The sequence below is a fragment of the Haliotis asinina genome, chromosome 12, assembly GCF_037392515.1.
Source record: "Haliotis asinina isolate JCU_RB_2024 chromosome 12, JCU_Hal_asi_v2, whole genome shotgun sequence".
NCBI lineage: Eukaryota > Metazoa > Mollusca > Gastropoda > Lepetellida > Haliotidae > Haliotis > Haliotis asinina.
In genome coordinates, this window is record NC_090291.1 from 37,824,743 (window position 1) to 37,846,589 (window position 21,847).

At 41.8% G+C, this 21,847-nt stretch overlaps 1 protein-coding gene across 1 annotated transcript in view; it reads right to left on the reverse strand.

The window, feature by feature from the left end:
- Nucleotides 1–7,975: 7,975 nt before the first annotated feature.
- The window catches only part of LOC137257699 (zinc finger protein 62-like), a 43,837-nt gene continuing 29,965 nt past the window's right edge, over nucleotides 7,976–21,847 (reverse strand). The window contains exon 3 of the mRNA XM_067795083.1: nucleotides 7,976–15,442. Coding sequence (XP_067651184.1) covers nucleotides 11,292–15,440 — 4,149 coding nt within the window. The 5' untranslated portion in view covers nucleotides 15,441–15,442 and the 3' untranslated portion in view covers nucleotides 7,976–11,291. The remainder of the gene's footprint in view (nucleotides 15,443–21,847) is intronic.

A 21,847-nucleotide genomic window follows, 5' to 3' on the forward strand; every position in this document is an offset into this window, starting at 1 on the left:
TTCCTCTCATTTCTAAGAGAAGGTCATTCCAGAGCATCGTAGCGCATTTCTGAACGCCCTTAGCCCATATCCTTAGAGTCTGTAAGGTGTGACTTTCAGAAGATGCTGGCTCCCAGAGCGAAGATTTCTTGCTAGTTAGTGTTCACACAGCAGCTTTTACAGGAAGACGGTGAAGGTCGCTCATCCTTGGAACACGTGTAACAATCCTTCAATGAAGATTTGGATATACCCCAAATGAGACTATTGCCAAGATCTAGTTGCGATGTACCTCATGTTTGCCAAACATACAATTAAGACAAGGTGCCAGACAACAGCCCAGACAGTCTGTTGGGGTCCGTTGATGTGTCGAGGAAGAGAGATGAACTAGTCAGGTCAGATCTGAAAGCATCCATATAAATCGCTTTGATATTTCGACATTTGAATACAGACATTTTGGACTTCTGCCTACAAACATTCTACGTCATTGTGATAAGGAAATGATCGGAAACTCGTAAATCTTCCACTCTGATAGCAAGGTGAGTCTTCTTGACTCACTACCCAGTCCGAGATGTGCCCAGGTCAATGAGTTGGTGAATCGACCTTTCGACTAAGGCTACATGCTGACAAGAAGTCTAGTATCTTCTCAATAACAACATAACGCTGCAAGGGTTCATGTCAAAATAGAAAAAAATCATTCAGATGCCAAGTTCAGTACTGTTTAACACAAAATCGTGAAAAAGTGTATCATGTTTTCAATGTGTCCGTAGAGTAACATTCTTTGTGAAAATTGTCTTTCTATAAGATTGAAACTACACTATCCACATGCAGTTTGGACAATCTTGTTAATTACATTGTTATTATGTCCACTAATGGGTAGAAGTATATTCCTTAGACATACAAACAAAACTAGCCGCACAAATGAATATTTGGTCTTGATACTGGCAGAAATCTGGCAGAAAACTATAATTTGATCTTACTTACTTCGGACTAATTTTGCATCGGTTATATCTCTGTTGTACGACATATTGTAGTTTTTAGGAAAACAGGATTTGGAGTACTTTTTCTTTGAGTGTACACCAATGGGCTTTAACGTCAATGGCCATCTTAGATATGGTCTGAAAACAAATGAAGCTGACCTTGACATTTGTCATTCCAAGCAAATGAACCCCTAAATGCATCCGATATAGAATGTGTGTAGTTTGTAGAACTGCTCAGTGAGTGAGGATAATTTTACGCCGCTTTTAACAGTACTCCACCAATATCACGGCGGAGGATACTAGAAATGGGATTCACTTATTACGCCAATGTGTGGAATCGAACCAGGGTCTTCGGTGTGACGAGCGAACTATAAGCTTTAACTATTACGCTACCCTACCGTCCCAAGCTCATTGGAATATTGCTAAAATCGGAGTAAAACCCCACGCACTCACTAATTAATGCAGGACAAACGCCAAGCAGACGCAGGGGTTAGATCACGTCGCTGCAGAGAGACCCATGAGCACGTCTGTCGAAACAAGCACCGTCCCCCGGTAACCAAGGAACATGTCACGTGATAATGAAACATCACTCAAAGAGTGTCCTTGACAATGTTAACCTGACCTTTCATGGAATTACAAACCGGTATTTATTGAAATAGCCAACTGTAAATATACACTGTTGACGTCCATCACAGGGCCCGCTTTGTTGTAAGATATATCTGATTCCGTTACGTTTGTGACACATAATGCTACAGCTGGTGGAGGTTTTCAAGTATGGTGTTAAATATTTCGTCCTTTTTATTATATTTTTTGTACTGTATACACAGAGAAGTACCTGTTACATAAAACGGTTTTCCGCCCGGGGAAGCAGGGAGCACGAACGTGCAGAACTGAAACTGTAGACATATACCTTGGAGTCCTAAAGCGTAACATGGAGACTTAAATCAGTGTAGAAAGTTGTAACACTGAGACTTAAATCAGTGCAGAAAGTGGGGCCTGGGGATTCCAAAGGAACGTGAGTTTTGGATACTTGACTTCTCTGTACCTTGGGTACTTGGGACCTAGGGTTCCTCGGGATCGCACAGAAATATCAGCCTGTAATACCTGCAACCTGTAGATCGTTGAGATCGCACAGAGATATCAGTCTGGCATGCTGGGAAACTACGGTACCTAATGATCTCACAGTGATATGAACATGGGGTACTGAGGAGATACAGTACCTTGGGATCCACATAGGAATATCAGCTTGGGATACTGTGGACCTAGGGTATCTTGGGATCCACAGGGAAGGGTAGAGGTAGTCCACGCGTGAATGCATCACCACTTAAGCATAGGATTTAAGCATAGGATTTAAACATAGGATTTAAGCGTAGGATTCTGTAGATGTATCTGTCAATAAACAGCTGGTGTCTCGCAAATAGTATAATCTACACAAGAGCCTACACAAATATACTGGATCATGCAGGACTGTGTCTATACGTATGATACGCTGTGTTCAGGGTTCAGGGTGTGATATATCTCACGGTTCTCGAATGAGGTGTGTGAGTACACAATGGCCGTGTTTGTTTCACACTTGACGAATGCCTGCATGGTGAAAACATGACACAACTGAGTGGCGTGACTGATGCTGTCTCACAGTGGAGATATCAGTATCCTACACACTCGAGGTATTGTTTACTCGCGAGGACAGGCTAGTCACACCAACTGACAAGTCATCACACCGTATAACAGATATATAAAGTAACGACTTCTGACGTTATCCACTCAGGATCACCTCTGTTCTAACACAGGCAAACTATAGCGCAAATGAGATTGCGCAGCGTAAAGAAAATGACCAGTCTTCATATATGCGAGTGAATTAGTGTAGCATTATTTACAATAAGTGTTAGTCCTCTGGAACATATACACGTGGAAGGTCTGTTGGTTGGTTTGTTGTGTAACACCGCACTCAGCAATATACCAGCTGTATGATGGCGGTATGTATCGAATTTGGACCATATAATCCAGTGATCAACAGCATGAGCAGTGATCTACTCAACTGGGATACGATGACATTTGCTAACCAAGTCACCGAGTCTGACTACCCGATCCCGTTACGCGCCTCTGGCAAGCATGGGTAGCTGAAGATTAATTCTAACCCGAACCTCAACAGATGTCACGTGGAAAGACATCTGGTGGGTTGAAAAGGGGTTAAAGGTGCATAGTGACATGCATGCAGGTGCGTGAAGCTCTTTGTTCTTGAAGGGATTAATGCAACTTGAACCGTGCTGTCCCTGAGATACAATGCCGCAGCTTAACATGAACACCAGACATATACTACCCATCAAAAGTTTAGACTCACTTAAAGCGCTCAGTATATGTTGTGCCTGTGTATATGGTTTCATCGAAGATGAATTTCTTCACTAACTTGGAGGAACCAACTACAAACCTTATACAGATGAATTGTCATTCATGAAATTACTGTCAAGCGGATTAAAACCGGATGTCACGCGGCCAAAGGTTTAGTCTGTTACGTGAACCTTGATATAAATCTATCCAATAAAAACCCATTGCTAGTCTATGAAAATTGCCAGATTAGATTAATGGAGTAATCGCCCTGTCTAATGTGTATTACATTCTATGCAAGTACTTGGAATCCGCGTTTCTTTAGAATGTGTTTATTCCAGAGGAGAGAAGTTAATCTTCCAGCGGTTTGAATCACCGACCTTACACTCAGTGTCAGGACACCCTAAAAGAGCATTGACTGAAATATGAAACACCGTTGTTTTAAACAAAAGCAATTCGAACTTAAACTCGAAAACTAAAATGGATCATCTAGTGACAAGCGTTGATGGCAATGATTAGTTGAGCACCATTTCAGCATCACTGTTACTGTTCCCCGAAGAAGGTATACAAGTCCCATTTCATTCACAGTATGTTTCCTGGTTTTAATCGCAGTATATTTGTTCTTTTTACGTACGGCTGAACTGTAAAAAAATACAAACATCTGAAGGAAGGATGTAAATCCAGCTACGGTCCATGCAGGTAGTCCCCTTGGTCCCTTGGATGGTCATCTACTTGGTGGTTGGTGAACTAAACCCGTTTTTTTATTGTATTATCCTGTATTGTAATAATTGTTTAATGCTTTACATGTTACGCTTAACCTAGTTGTTTTACTGTCCTTTGTTGACAGATTTCACGGAACAAATTATTATTTATTATCATAGTATATATTAGTATAGACACGATATGGCTGCAGGATTGCAGATGTGACACTAAATTTTAAGTCATTGACTACCTCACTCAACATCAATGTGACTGAAGAACACAAGAAATATTTTGAAAATAACATTTTTTTTCACCATAACCTTGCTTGTTTTTTCTGAAGCTGCCTTCATATGTTTCGTATTTGGGCGAAGCAACAGGGACTCAGAGAGTAATTACAGATATATTAATTACAGAAATATATGAACTACAGAAATATATAGTTTCAGGAAGTATCGTTGCTTCCTGGATATTTATCAATATTGCATCAATGTCGTAAGTAAATGACTTGAACGACCAAACCATTGGAAGAACTGACCGCGCATGCTCACATGCGTGAGTGGTTCTTGAAGAGGCGTAGGCACTACTCAACTTCCCCCGTGTGATGCTTGACAGGCAACATTGTAAGGGTCGGAAGAACATGCCGTGTCTAACTGATAGTGACAGATTGCGTGTCATAGACCTTGGGACGAGCCTTTGCAGCCGTTTTTAACATGCACGGAACACGATAATTATCTAAATATGGGGGAGACGACAGCAAGCCGGTAACGTCAGTGATCGTCCACTTGACGTCCTAGAGCTGCTTTCAGCAACATTCCAGAAACATCATGGCGCTTTATACCTGACATTGGCTTCACACGTTTTATCCATATGAGGAATTCTAACGGGACTTGAGGAGGAGACCTTATGTAACCACTAAACTATGGGCGGATCCCAAGGATTGGGGATGTTCTGGGAATTCTACCTCCCACTTTTGAAAATGACTTAAGACCACACTGAACAGGTATTTTTGCACTGGCACAGCCAAGGGCTGGTTCTGGGAGTTCTAAGCCCCTGGACACACCCTCTCCCCACCCATGTCAAAATTCCTGGAACTGCCCATGCACAAGGCTACGTCAGAGACAGAGACAGTCAGACAGCGACGTCCTGGCAAAAGAATGAAACAATCACCTATTAAACTGCTAAAATAAGCGAGATAATCCATCATTCAGCGGCTTCACGAAGAGTGATTTGTGAAATAGGAGTCTCGAAATGTAAATGAAAAATATCACCTTGAATAAAATACAAAGCCAAAATGCAGATTGAAAACTGAGTCAACTATAAGTATCTGCAAATATAGCACACATCACCAAAAGTGAGACATGGAAATATTAAAATCACGCACTGGGATGACTGCACTTCATACACAACAATTGCAAAATAGGCAGCAAAATTTAAGCCCGGCAGAAACAGCAGAAGATATGTTTTGTCCTGAAGGTGCACCTTTGAAACTATGGGATCACGTTTTTCGGACGGTCATTCTCAACGACACTGTCCATGACGTACCATCAATGTTGACACCACGTCAGAAACTGACCTTACTGGACACATCCAGATACCTTCTGGACAGTTGTCATCAGAATCCTGACAAAAGTGAGAACACCAACGAAGCTCTCTTCCGGTGTCGCTTCCGGGCCCTTGCTCACGTGTGATCAGGGGGCGGTAGGGTAGCCTAGTGGTTAAAGCGTTTGCTCGTCACTGCGTTCCATTCCCCATATGGGTACATTGCTTGACAGTCTAAGTAAACTTTGGCTCAATATTATTCGTTGCATTGTTATACTGAGTCTAATAAACACTAGCAGAGGCAGCTAACCCTTTGAACTGGCCAGTCAGATCATAGCTTGCCAAATGGCGAAATCGCTTTTACTTCGGAAACGACTGTACTCGAACGATCACGAATGCTATTTTCTGCACGACCGCTTTCAAAAATTCACATGGAGAACAACATTATTCACAACAGGGAGTAAACAGTCGCTGAAAATATTCCAGGACGCCATCTTGCGAAATAAGCTTGTCAATGTAACGACTGATAATATATATACTTAGACTGATTGTGTGATTGTGTGAAGCCCATTTCCCGTGTCCCCTGCCGTGATATTGCTCGAACATGATATTGCTAAAAGCGGCACAAAACCCAACTCACTCATGAGCGTACATGTCCAGCTGCTGATGCTGAAGCTGTAGTCTGTGGGTTTGAATGAACCTGAACGATTTTCAGTAGGCCATGCAATGTTTATCATACAGATCAATCCTACAGGTGGGTACAGTGCTACAGGCAGCATAGCAACTTGGTGGTATGTGGAAGGACTTCGCTTTCGGATATCTTTCCCAGAGGACATATACCGACTGCACTGGGCTATGACGAACCTAACTTACGAACATGGGCCCTGTTTCACAAAGCTCTCGTATGTTTTCTCGTAGCATCGGAAGCTCCTGTGTAAAAGTATAGGAGGTACAATGGCTGCGAGAAAACTTACGAGATCTTAGACTTACGAGAGTTTCGTGAAACAGGGCCCATGGACGTCTGGTTTTGGTTACTGTTCAGAACAGGATGTGACATGGAGGCATGGTGGGAGTGATCACCGCCTCTCTGAGAACACAAATTCCTTCATAACTATGTCCGTGACAGTTACATACTTACACTGTATCCTGTCTTGAGCTACGTCTGTACAGAAGATTGAAACACCCACCTCCTCAACAGCATAAAAAATACAAGGTAATCGATCAAGCAGTGGCTGCATAGATACTGATTTGTGAAATATGACTTTCGACATGTTAATGAAAAATATTACCAAAGACAAATACTAAAATACATGCCACAGGGAGTGATCACCAAGTCTCAGAGAACACAAAAGTCTGCATACCTCTGTCTATGACCTTTATAAACTTGAATGCATCCCCTTGAAATAGGTCAGAGAACAAATAGCTTATGTTCCACAGAAAGATGCATGCAAATTTCAGTTTCATTCGTCCCGAGAGTCTGACAATGAAGGACTGGTTGACAAATGAACAGTGATTTTACAGGTGAACTAAATGTGCAAGGTCTTACTAAGAAAGTGAAATCCTAAATATGACATATGTTGTCTTTCAAACAGCTAAATGGTGGAAGGTCATACGAGTGTTGGTCAGTGTTCTGAATGTGTAAACTGACTCTATGTCTTTCCATTCTTTATTTTCTAAGAGGTAACTAAGGGGTCAGGTTACCTGACACGTCATCGTATTCCAGTAGCGTAGATTGATGCTAATGTTGTTGATCACTGGATTGTCAAGACGCGATTATTTACAGACCGCTGCCATATGTTTGGAATGTTGCTGAATGCGTCACTAAACAAACCAACAACCAGTCCATTTATAAGCCGCTTTACTGAGTTTTAAACCAATTTTGAAAAACAATTTAGTCATATTCCTTTGTATGAAAACAAAATGTTAAAGATAAGCCGGACAGGTTTGACGTTTAGTCTCATCTTGGGTTTAGCTGATCATGCATGGTGCGGACAAACCAACACTTGTTTTGATTTTACACATTCCAACACTCGTCTTGGTTTAATACATTCCAACACCCGTCTTGATTTAATACATTCCAACACTCGTCTTGATCTTATACATTCGAAGTCTCGTTTTGGTTTACACATTCCAACACTCGTCTTGATTTAATACATTCCTCACGTCATGTCATCGTGACACTGTTATCATGCATTCTCAGACATTTACCACTCGGGTTCCAAGGGTAGAATGGTGACAAACCAAAACACATCATGGTGCAATACATTCCTTGTGGAACACAAGTTCCAGTTCATAATTAAAACTGTTATTATGCAACATGTTTCTCCACCCAAAGATGCCAGCTAGAGACATGGTTGTCCAGTAGTTTCCATTTCACCTGATGGTGTATGATCACAATGTTCTACTGGTCCTCTAAACATGAAACAAGTAACAACAAAAATGCAACAGACCAATCCAGATTTCATTGATTTAATGCCATCCACAACAACCTTACCAGTACCATCAGCATCCATCATCATTCTCTCATGAACAATACATATTGTGACGATTCTCCACATACACAAGGAGCAAACAATTTCTTTCACTGACATAAATAGATTAACATGATCAGTGACAGTTACCACACTCCGTTTCAACACGGATTAGGACATCACTAAATTGTGGGGCTTCTGCTGTCAAGGAATCATTTCAAATCATTTTGCATTTTCACCTAAAACAAAACAAAGTAAGGCCAGGCTAATTTTACTACTTGTCTGGATCTGCTGGTCATTTTTTTGCAAGAATGAGATTTTTTTTAAATTAATTTTTCCCGCTCAAGAAAATAAAATCCTAATGTATTTATTGGTCAAAAATATAAACTCTTTTTGGATTGTGTTTTGTACCATGTACACTTCATTAATTACCAGAAGTAAAATACTTTAAATATTTAGAAGTAAATTACTTTGATTTTTATTGTTATTTTTAATCCTTCTGCCTTTAGACTTTCTGAGGACAAAAATCTGTAAAACAAGAAATAAAACTAGTCTGGCTTAATCATGAAACAAAGAAATCAGGAAACAATCTCTGTGCTGTCTAAATGTTGCACAATCAACAAGTAATAAAATTCCAAACAGAATGAATGATTTGACAATGAAATAAGAACTGAACACAAATATGGTCTGGTTTAATCAATGGTACTCAAATGGCCATATAACACTGGGTGATTTTTCATGATTCAGTTAACATGGAGGCAAAACATAGGTTCTAATTTCAACTCTGTTAGAATTTGTGTACAGTGACCATACTTATTGTAATGGGATCAGGTGGTCAGGCTGTGATTTGGTTCACATACATCATCTATTCTATTGGAGCAGATGTTGATCACAGGATTGTCTTGTTCAGACTGTATTATCTACTGTCATATAGCTGGAATAAACATTTCCAAAGCATTGTTTGGGTGGAATTCATAAACATCTGCAGATTGGAAAAATTAGAAATTAGAAAGATTAGAAAAATACAGAACCTTTAAGTAGGTGACGCATTTTGTGCACATATGAATATCAGCACAAATTTCTTTCTTGGGAGATATTAACACATACCTTTACTAACTTAAGGTTTAATATTGCTGGATGTCTACATGAGGGTATAATTCTGATAGAAAAAAGTGAGTGAGTGGGTGAGTTTACTTTCACGCAGTTTCTGGCAATATTCCATCAATAACACAGAGAGAACACCAGAAATGGGCTTGACACACTGTACCTATGTGGGGAATCGAACCCAGATTTTCCATGTGATGAAAAAAACCTGCCTTAACAATATTTAAAAATGAAAAGAGGACTGACTGTGATTCAGGAAGCCAATTGCTTCAGATTTTTCCTTTTAATGATAACAAATAGACAAAAAAATGCGAGTGTGTGGGTGTGTGAGCGAGTTGGGTTTTACATTGGTATTTGCAATACCCCAAGAATATATCGTCACACCACCTTAAATAGGCTTCACATCACGTGGCAAATCAAACCTGGTCCTCTGATGTGATGAGCGAATGCTTTAACCACTATGCTAATCTCCCTGAACGAAACAAAGTCTAAATGGCAAATATAATTTTAGTGCTTAAATAATGGTAATGGACAGTAAAGTCTATATTCAATAATATTGAAGAAAGCTACGATCACAAAGAAACATATGCATAGACATTCACTTGAGCTAATAAATAATTCTGGGTAAAATAGATCCAGTATCAAAATCTTCGGATTGCCAAGGATATTCTTCCCTTTTTCAAAGAGTGTTGATATATTGATACCAAAAGCCACATGGGTGAGATTCTATTTATTATAAAAAAATCACTCATTAGTTTTTGAATGACAAAATGTACATCTGTGAACATGGTACTGTCATTAGAATTGCAGTACAGCGATGTCATACCATTGTGATGTCATCATGTCTCTGACATCATAGCATTGTGAGTCATGTAAATGTACAAAATCTATTGTCAAAAAAAGAATCTCTCAAACACAGTTCTGGATGAAAAATTTCTAGTTCGCAAAAGAAGCAAGACATGAATATTATAAAAACACAAAACCTGCATATAGCTTCTCTTTAATTATGTTTGATTTGTTTAAAAAGTCTTCAAGCAAATCAGTATACTAATGCTCTGAGTATATATAATTCTGATATGAAACAATAAATGCTTTTGAATTGAAAAGGAGTTCCTGAGCCTCTGGATATGAAGCTTTTGCATTGCAGAAAGAGTTGGATGGAAGAGAAAATAATATAGTTCTGGGACTGTAAGACAGACTAGAAAATCAACTTCAATCGTTGCACACTGCATTTTGATTTTTTATTTTATTCAACAAACTGACAAGAAATAACACTTCTCCATACTGTTAGAATCCATTATTGTGAATATGTATTCGAAGCTTTCATTGACATAACAGCATTTCATGACATGACTGATAAAATCAAAATGAAAACAGAAATGGAAGAAAATAACAAATCAATAATGTTTAAATCAAAGTTAAATAATTTCATAAACCTTAACTTGACACTAGTTGCCATGATGTGACCAATAAATGTACATCTGAACACACCAGCTACCAACAAATAGAGGCATTAAGAAGACCTGCAATTATTCCAGCAGTATCATGGCCGGGGGGACACCAGAAATGAGCTTCATAAATTGCCCCATATGGGCAGTTGAACCCGGGTGTCCACCAAATGCCCCAGCCAATCTTGATATCATCATCTGGCTTATTAACTGGATTAAAATACAACAAAATTTTGCACTGCAGCTGATCATCCAAGGTGGTTTAACTGCTAACTTTCCAACCCAAACAAGTTCACTTTACTTGATTTCTACATATTTATTAACATGATTTACACTGTATGCACTGCCATTTACTTTTAAACCTCCATTACCAAAATTAAAACTTAAATGAATTCTTAAATTCTTTTAACAAATGTCACACCTACCTCATTCACTCAATACAACATGATAAATATACTGGTGAGATTGACCTTGACCATGAGATAATGACCTTGACCTTTAACACTTGTAAAATGGATTTCTGCAGGTATTCGTTAATATGATAATTTGGGAGTGTTTCAGGGAGTGAGTGGATATATGCGTGCTCAGTGAGTGATTGCGTACACCTTTTCAACACTTTCACTAATACTATCATTACAAGGAATACTACTACCGGATTTTCCAAGTCCTGTCAATTGGGAAACCCAGGTATACACCATCATGAGCAAACACTTGAACCACCAGACTACTCCAGCAACCCTGAAATACTAGAAGTCACTTGAAACTACAACCACATTGGCAACAGATCCCTCGTGATAGCTGGTAGAGCTGCTGTTGATACTGCCTTGAGCCACATTCACCAGAAAACAGTTCTCCGAAGTCGACACTGGCTGAGCATAGAGGTTGCTTGGGTCAGAGGTCAAGGCTGTGATTGCATTTGTGGCATCACCTGCCTGGAACCAATGACTCCTATTGCTTCCTGCATCATTTGACCAATAAGATTCAATGTTGCAAATTGGTTGACGAGGAACATGACTGGCTGCCTCTGAGATAACTGCAGCTGCCCCTTGGATGTCTACATTTTGATTGGTTAATCTAACATTTTTGATGGTTTGAATGATTGCATTTCTTTGTGGTTTTGGTTGTCTCTCCTTAACATGGACAATCTTGGTTCCCTCTTGTGGCTGTGACGGATCGTCTCCCCTGACATACAGTCCTGAAAACACAGACAGCGAGTCCAGTTTTTCCCCAGTGACTTCATCAGGGTGACTTGTAAGAAGGTGGTCACGGAATTCCTTGCCTGTGTTTGTTCCAAATTCACAAAACTTACAGGGATATATTTTCAGTCCTTGATGTTTCTTTGTTTTGGCAATATGTTTTCTCACATTTTCATGTGTATTGCATGTGTAAGGGCAGTAAGGACACTTAAAGGGTTTAGAACCTATATGAATACGCATATGTCTGCGTAAATGGGTGCTACACCCAGCCTTATATGTACAGTACATACAATGGTGGTCACGGATACCAGAATGTGTTTTCACATGGCGCTGGAGACGGTTTTTAGTGGTAGCGCCAAAACCACATATATCACAAAGGAACTTTTTCTCTTTGGTATGTGTAAGCATGTGCATCTTCAGCTCATGTCGCATCACAAATGTCCAGGTGCATCCATCAATGGGGCATTTATGCTTCCTCTCACCATGACGCTTCATGTGTGCTTCAACCTGTTTCTTCAATGTGAAGACCATTCCACAGACGTCGCAGATGCACTTACTACCCTCCTTTTCACTCGAATGTTGTTCCATGTGGTTCCGAAAAGTTTCCAATTTCTTAAATTCACGGCCACAAATATTACATGTGTTCTCAGTGAGCCCCATGTGCATCATTAGATGTCGACGGAGGGACAGCTTAGCTACAAAGGACTTTTCACAGAATCTACATGTATAGGGTTTTTCACCTGTATGAAGCCTCAGATGTTCCACAAGATGATCCTTCTTCAAGAATTTGCCACACTCTGGGCAAGACAGAGAGGTGTTTTTAGGCAAGTCTTCCAAAAGCTGTAAATGATCCCCATACAGCTTTGTCACCTTGTCATTGCCCTTGGTGATCTCATGCAGTGAGGCCTCATTGTTCAGGTGGTTATGCTGGTATTCAAAATGGAAGTTTCTCCACCTTTCATCCACAAACTTCATGTCGCAGATGCTGCACTTGTAAAACTGGTCTGATGCTGTTTCAGTGCTCCTTTCCATCTGTTCTTGGTGATAACGCCCCGAGCAGTGGATGCGATATGCCTTCAGGGACAGGAAGGTACTGCTGCACATGTCACAGTAATGAACCTCGTTTGGGTGAACCTCTTCACAATGAGGTCTGAGGTCAGAATACTGGCCACACGCATAATCACAATGTTCACATTTGAAGACCTTTTTCTTCTTTCGTTTCCTCAATATAACCTTCTTGTTTGTTGGAACTATTTCTTCTTTTGATTCAAATTGTAAGGCACATTCTTTCTTTCCATCTTTCTCTGGAAATGCTTTGTCATCCTTATTGTATATCACCATGGCATCATCTTCATTGTCTTCCTCCTCCTCCTCACTTGAGGAGCAGTCAGCAGCAGTCTTCACCCTCTCTTCAGGCCTGTTTCCATCTTGTTCCTCTTTCCTATCCAGGTTCTTCTCCACCTCCTCCTCCTTCACATTCATCCCTTCTGCCAGCTTTCCTCGCAAAGCCTGGTCCAACACCACCAGTGCAGCATTCTGTTTTAACTTATTTTCATGTCTTCGAGATTTAACATGGTTGCTCAGAGCTCCAAGGACAGCAAATGACTTTCCACAAGGATCACACTTAAATGGTCTTTCTTTGGTGTGGTTCCTTCTGATATGGACAATGAGTGCTGATGGAGACACGCAAGTCTTACCACAGTCTGGGCACTCTGGATGATGACCTCCCTTCACACGAATAAATGGCTTTGTGATCTGTTTTTGAGGATGGCGATAGGCAATATGGCGACTCATACGTTTCCTGTTATTCATTACAACACCACAATATTTACATTTAATCTCACAGACATATTCTTTGATGATGCACAAATTTGGGGACTTCTTCATTTCATCCTTATGCTCCCTGCCCTTGAGGTGATCATTCAGCATCTTGAAATCGCTGGCCATGAACTTACACACAACACACACAAGCTGTCCAACAGCCTTACGGCAGTTAGACATGTGCTCGTCACTGTCAATATGGTTTAAGAAGTCACACTCCCGATTGAAAAAGAAAGAACAGAGCTTACACTGATAGGGGCTGAGTCGCAGCACCAGTTGGTGGTACTTCTGAAGCATGTTCACTGCCTCTGGATGCTTCATGGCACGATTTCGATGGAAATTTGTAACAAGATGTTTAGCAATTTCATATCGTCTGTGGAATTTCTTATCACAAACAGTACATACATGCACTTGCCTTTTAGGAGTCATCCCTTGACTCTCACTCTCAGCCTTATTTTTTGCTGTCTTCTCTTCATCCTTCTTCTTTGATTTCTCAGAATCTTTTGCAGCTACTGTGTCTTTGTGTGTTTTAGAGCCAAAATGATTGGAATATAGAAATCGGTTGTTGAAGGTCATATCACAAATCTTACACTCATAGTTCTTTGTGTCTATTTGTTTGCCTATAGATGATGGGGCCTGTTTTCCATTGGATGCATGACTTGGCTCTCCTTTGGCTGCAGGTCCGTGTTTCCCATGCGTCATCCCTGGTTTCCACTTGCCACCATGTCGGATCGGTCCTGCTCCAAGTCTCCATTTCATCTTTTTACCCTGAGGCTTGTAATGAGGACCTTCACCTGGCTTCCACTTCCCTCCTGTGTGTGAGTTGGGTGGGTTGTCAAAGTCATCGTCCGAATAGACATCAAAGTTGCAATCTAAGTCATCATCAGAAGGCAAGTCTACAATATCCTCATCTGAACTGAAGTCAAGATTACTCAGGATTTTCGAGATTGGAAGATCAATGTCTGCGTGATCTTCATCATCAAACCCTTTGGAGTGATGATTCATAGAATCTCTGCCAAATCCATTGGGTGACTTCTGTTCCCGTGTTCCTTTACTCTGCAGCTCCAAAGACTGGAAAAAGTCTTCACAATGCCCCGAGGTAGTTGTTGGCATTACAGAGTTGGGATCAACAGCTCCTCCTGTAATTGGGCTAAGGTTTGCATTGATGAAACGTGAAAGAGGTGAATGCACTTCAACAGATAATGTGTTATGTGAGTTCTGGTTTGAGTCTGGAGCACTGAAAGACAGACTAGGTGAAGCTGAAACGCTCTGTTGGGAGATGGATGGTAAAGCTGACTGCAATGGCTCTGAAGCTATTGCTGGTGGAAGAGGATCAGCTGTCAGAGATGAGGACAATGTCGAAGGTATGGTATTAAGCTGTGAACCGGGAGAATGGAAGAGACGATTAGGTTGACTGCTTGGGGGAGTAATAGCTTGACATGGTTCAAGGCCAGAGTAATGACTAGATTCTGAGACAGATGTGGGTAGAGTTGTTGCAGCAGTGGTAGAGGTGAAGGTGGGGCCACTAACAGTCTGCATGGGCTGAGTATAAACATCTGGGTGGGATTCAGGGAACATGAGTTGAGACGAGAACTCCTTGTCTGTCCTCTGTCCCAATCCTGATAACATGGAGGATGGATTGACAACATTCTGGTCATTGCTCAACAGCAGGGTGTCAGGATTCTGAAGGTGACTGCTGGAGGTGATCTGTGCCTGGTATGTGTTGTCAGGAGCAACAGGACGAGGCCCGTCTGTTGGGATATCTGTCTGCTTCTTTCCATGGCACTGGTTCTTCTTGTGGACGATGTAGTTGATGAGGCCAACGATGGTCTGGTTGCAGACAAGGCACAAATGGGTGTCGAACATGTCATCCTCCATTCCTGAAACCAGACAGAAGACAGTTACAATATAATTTGGATAGTACCAAACAAACTTTTTTAAATTGAAAAGGAGCCCCGGGGGGCCAGAGTACCCAAGGCAATCTTCATTTAGGGCTTTTACATAGCGGGAAGAGTTGGGGAATAGGGGAAACAATGTAGTTCATGGACTGTGAAACAGGCTAGGTAGCGTAATGTAACTACCAAAACATCATTGTTGTTGTTGGTGGTGGTGGTGTTGTTGAATACTGGGGAATTATTCCTACAGGGTGTCGTAGTACAATACTACACCATTCATGGTCATCCAACATAACTATCCACACATCTGTTTAATCAGCAGTTGCAGAATACTGGGTGATTATTTCTATAAGAACGAATAATGTTTGATGTTGGACATGGCTGCATTCTCAGCTTAAATCAGGAAACAGGTAACTTCTATCGACATGCTGACATGGCATCCAGCCTTGGATGTGAAGGAGTCTGGAATTGTATCTTGAAACTTGGTTACATTAAGGCTGCTACACAACTATGAAATTCCTGGAGTTACCATGGTCCTGATCTTTAAGTCATTATCAAAAAGAGATGCATTTCACTGTGTTTTATCTGACCTTGCAAACAAAGGAAATTTATGGATGTTTTGGGATGATAAGAAATGGCAGTCATCTGCCACATGACATTTGACCTACTGCAAAGTGAGAGTGTCATTAAGGGTGTCATTATATTTTCTGATTTGTTGAGTGACAAGTAGCAGCAGGAACTATATCGATTACACATACAAAGATAACAAATATTCAGCAGTAGGTCATTTCATGATTATATGTTTGTGGATAAATAACAACTTTTTTGAATTTACAACTTTGAAATAACCTACAAACATGGATATGGTGCTGTTTTGTTTATTGCCTCCCTCTGCAATATTCCAGCAATATGGCAGCGGTGTGTAAATAATCCAGTAAAAATCTAGTATGAGACAGGGGCCATGCGCCATTTTGCACATCAGAATAAAAAATGGCGGATTAAAGTTTTGAAGTTTACTACTGATACCAGGGCAGTGGCCAATTCTAAATTCAGAAAATGGCTAATAATCGTGAAAATGACCCATTGTAAAAGTTCTCTTTCTCAGTCATGGACTTGTAATGCTTATCTCCCTTTTCATCCATTATGTCATATTTATGTAAGGCCTAACTGACTCTGGGAGGGAGTTTGGGATAGCCAGATAGAATTCAATGAGAAATATTCTAGTCAATCAATCTAGTCATGCCATTTTCACCAGAGACTGACAGCTTGGACAACAACAAACACTACTATGACAGATTGAAACCATCTTTTTCTTACAGCAGGTATGAGGAACAGGTTATATTCTGTCTCAAAATCAACATGGAGTTCCTCTTTATTGCATGCTGTGAGTGAGGGAATGAGTTTAGTCTTGCTTTTAGCAATATTGCAGCAATATCATGCTGATGTATACCGGAACTGGGTTTCACTTGCAGGCTCATAAGTTTAGTCCGGAACCTATTCCTATACTCCATTCCCAAAGGACCATTCCCATTTAAACAGAAGGATCCGGCCACCTTCACACACCATTTGGAATGTGTGATATCAAAGTATTTCTCGAATAAACCCCATAAATGTAAAATAATAATACCAGGACCACTTAGACCCCTGATTTTTCCTTTATTAACATTTACAGTTCGGTGAATTCAAGTGGCAGTTTTGACAGCATTTGAGGTTTGTCCATGTACAGTGTTAATGTCTGGAGAATGTTCTTGTCATGAATATATTGATCGCCAGTAGCTTTCACCTAAACATGGAACCCTTGGGATCAGACTTTAGTCACGGACCCCGTCTATACACCCATGATGGATGGATGGCACACATCAGGGTCAGGTTTCAACTGAGTCATATTTTAGGACAATGTAGACTGTCCTAAATGTCCTAACAAATTTCAGAGTGAATTGTTACAAAATAGAATAATGGTCTGTCAAGGGATGATATAATAATGATATTGCTCAGAGACTTTATGTCTGGAGCTTCGTCCCTTTAGGGATATAGATATAGTGCTCAGTTGTAGAAATTAAGAATTATTATGTATATGCTAGGTGAAAGTTGGGAATAACCTTTGGGCCTTACTGATATCTACAATTTCAAAGCAACCCAATCCAAGTGCAACTGATCTCTTCAGCCCCACCCCAGGGCAACTGATCTCTCCAATCTCACTCAAGGCAACTGATCTTTTGAACCCGACCCTAAGGCAATCGGTCTCTCCAGCCTTACCCTAAGGCATCTGAACTCCCCAACCCCACCCTAAAGCAACTGATCTTTCCAACCCCAGCCTAAGGCAACTGATTTCTCCAACCGCACTCCAAGGCAATTTATCCCTCCAGCTTAAAGCAACTGATCTCTACAACCCCTCACCCAAAGGCAAGTGGTCTCTACAACCTCACCCTAAGGCAACTGGTCTCTCCAACCCCAGCCTCAGGCAACTGTTCTCTCCAACCCCTCTCCAAGGGCAACTGATCTCTCCAAACCCCACCCTAAGGCAACTGATTTCTCCAACCCCTCTCCAAGGGCAAGTGATCTCTCCAGCCCCAGCCTAAGGCAACTGTTCTCTCCAACACCACCCTAAGGCAACCCCATCAACTATAGAGACCTAAGCAAAACCTAAAGTAAAACTGATCTCACAACTCATTCACACCAACTGTCTCAGCACCTGATCTCTGCAAGAAGTGTGGCAATCACTATCACCCAACAAACTTCATGTACTCAAAACTATGGGACAGTACCAAAGATTGTCTACAAATACACATTGACCTAAATGCTGCCTGTAACATACAGATAACATACTAACAACCACACACGTCATCGTCTTATAGCACCCCAAGAATTATGTATACAGCAAATGATATTCCTGGAAATCAAATCCGAATGATAGATTAACCTTTACATGCAAAGTAAACAAAGACATTACATCACTACCCCATACACTGCTCTGTCAAAGGCCCACTTATACTGCATGAAGAATAATTAGTGTCTGACTGTACACTGTAGATAATGTTAGTCGTCAGCGCCGCCCAGATCGGGTTGCCAGCTCTCAGGAACAGTAATGGCTGCCTTGTTACAGAGGCTGAGTGACAGACAGTGTCAGGGAGGGACATAAAACCGTCAGAGTCTTTCTCTATCATTATGTCAGGGGTTTAATGGATAGCAAGCACCTGCTCTATAGCCAAACCTCGAAAACATCTCGTCCCTGAAATTAACATTATTTTACAGAAAACAATCTCAAATTTTTGTAAACATAAATATGAAATGTTCTTCAAAACCCTTTTTATCATGTTCAGAAGCTGAAGTAATCTATGCTTGTATATAGACTTATATACACCAGATATTACAGACTTGCTTGGGTTCTCTTGGATATAATCATTCAGGGTCTATATGATATATTACTGCAGTTAGTAATCATAGACTAATGCTTTGTCCCTGATGATATATAATTCTGACAGAAACAAAAAATCGTTTTTAATTCAAAAGGAGACCCACTGATAAGGGAATTCAGAACATGAGAAAATATAGACTTTTTTTCATTTTTCTATTTTAACAAGGGTTGGGAAAAGGAAAATAATGTGGTTCAGGGACTGTGAAACAGACAACAGTATATCTAAGCCGTCAAACATAGACCGGCATGTCTTGAAATATTTCAGAGTCTGTATGACAGACTATAGCCATACCCTCCTCATAGAGTAAGTGAATGAGTGTTTTTACCCCACCTTTTGCAATATTCCAGCAAAATCATGGCAGGGGGCATGGCAATGGTGAATCAAACCTTGGTCTTTGGCATAACGAGCCAACGGTTTCATCACTAGACTACCCCCATCACTTCCCCTCCTCACTGAAATCATGGGACACTCTATACCAATATTTAAAAAAGCACATGTTAGTTCGTTTACTTTAGATCATAAATTAGCTACTTCTGCCTAAACCTACTCCCTGGCTATTCATTGATATTAAACCAAAATGATCATCTGTATGGTGACTAACAGATGCTCTTCCTGTTGGATCAATTCAGTGATGTAGAATGGAATGTCCAATCACAATGTTGCTGAAACAAAATCTTGTGTGGGTATTTGTAGTCTGGGAATTAACTTAAAGAGGAATGACTGGGAATAACTGGAAACTGAGTGATGAATGGGGCAGACAGAAGTTGACTGGGGTTTGACTATGGGTTGACTGGAAGACATGACGGGGATGTCTGGAGGCTGACTGGAGGTTAATAGGGGTTGATGGGGTGATGACAAGGATGTCTGGAGGCTGACTGGGGGTTAATAGGGGTTGATGGGGTGATGACGGGGATGTCTGGAGGCTGACTGGGGGTTAATAGGGGTTGATGGGGTGATGACAGGGATGTCTGGAAGCTGACTGGAGGTTAATAGGGGTTGATGGGATGATGACAAGGATGTCTGGAGGCTGACTGGGGGTTAATAGGGGTTGATGGGGTGATGACAAGGATGTCTGGAGGCTGACTGGAGGTTAATAGGGGTTGTTGGGGTGATGACGGGGATGTCTGGAGGCTGACTGGAGGTTAATAGGGGTTGATGGGGTGATGACAGGGATGTCTGGAGGCTGACTGGGGGTTAATAGGGGTTGATGGGGTGATGACAAGGATGTCTGGAGGCTGACTGGGGGTTAATAGGGGTTGATGGGGTGATGACAGGGATGTCTGGAGGCTGACTGGAGGTTAATAGGGGATGATGGGGTGGTGATAGGGGGTGTGTGTCTGGAGGCTGACTGGAGGTTGAATGGGGTTGATGGGATGGTGACAGGGATGTCTGGAGGCTGACTGGGGGTTAATAGGGGTTGATGGGGTGATGACAGGGATGTCTGGAGGCTGACTGGGGGTTAATAGGGGTTGATGGGGTGATGACGGGGATGTCTGGAGGCTGACTGGGGGTTAATAGGGGTTGATGGGGTGATGACAGGGATGTCTGGAGGCTGACTGGGGGTTAATAGGGGATGATGGGATGGTGACAGGGGGGATGTCTGGAGGCTGACTAGGGGTTGAGGGAGGTTGACAAAGAGCTGACAGAGGGATGTCTGGAGGCTGACTGGGGGTTAATAGGGGTTGATGGGGTGATGACGGGGATGTCTGGAGGCTGACTGGGGGTTAATAGGGGTTGATGGGGTGATGACAGGGATGTCTGGAAGCTGACTGGAGGTTAATAGGGGTTGATGGGATGATGACAAGGATGTCTGGAGGCTGACTGGGGGTTAATAGGGGTTGATGGGGTGATGACAAGGATGTCTGGAGGCTGACTGGAGGTTAATAGGGGTTGTTGGGGTGATGACAGGGATGTCTGGAGGCTGACTGGGGGTTAATAGGGGTTGATGGGGTGATGACAAGGATGTCTGGAGGCTGACTGGGGGTTAATAGGGGTTGATGGGGTGATGACAAGGATGTCTGGAGGCTGACTGGGGGTTAATAGGGGATGATGGGGTGGTGATAGGGGGGTGTCTGGAGGCTGACTGGAGGTTGAAGGGGGTTGATGGGATGGTGACAGGGATGTCTGGAGGCTGACTGGGGGTTAATAGGGGTTGATGGGGTGATGACAGGGATGTCTGGAGGCTGACTGGGGGTTAATAGGGGTTGATGGGGTGATGACGGGGATGTCTGGAGGCTGACTGGGGGTTAATAGGGGTTGATGGGGTGATGACAGGGATGTCTGGAGGCTGACTGGGGGTTAATAGGGGATGATGGGATGGTGACAGGGGGGATGTCTGGAGGCTGACTAGGGGTTGAGGGAGGTTGACAAAGAGCTGACAGAGGGATGTCTGGAGGCTGACTGGGGTTCACTAGGGTTTACAAAGTGGTGATAGAGGGGTGTCTGGGGGCTGACTGAGGTTGATTATCTGGTGACTGAGGGATGTCTGGAGAGCTAATTTGGGTTGACATGGATTGACAAGGGAGTGACAGGGATGTCTGAAGGTTGACTGACGCTTGATAGGGGTTGACTAGGTGGTGAAAGAGGGATGTCTGATGTCTGGAGGCTGACTTGGGTTGACATGGGTTGACTAGGTGGTGACAGGGGATTTTCTGGAGACTGTCTTGGGGATGTATTGGGGAATCATCACAGAAGACAGTTTTACAGTGCAAGCTGAGCACTGAGACCTATACTCTAACATGGATACCCAACTCTGTACACTGATGTTAAACACATATTACCTCACATCTTCCCATGTGGACAATCAAACCTGGGTCTTTCAGAGTGACAAGTCAATGCTTTAACCACTAGGCTACACACTGTTCCCCCACAGAAGCATACCCATTTGTAAGAAGTCCTTCAGAATGTTCTCTAATGTCATTAACCTTAGCATAGTAAACATGAAAAAAGTCACTGCAGGTCAAATTCAGACAAA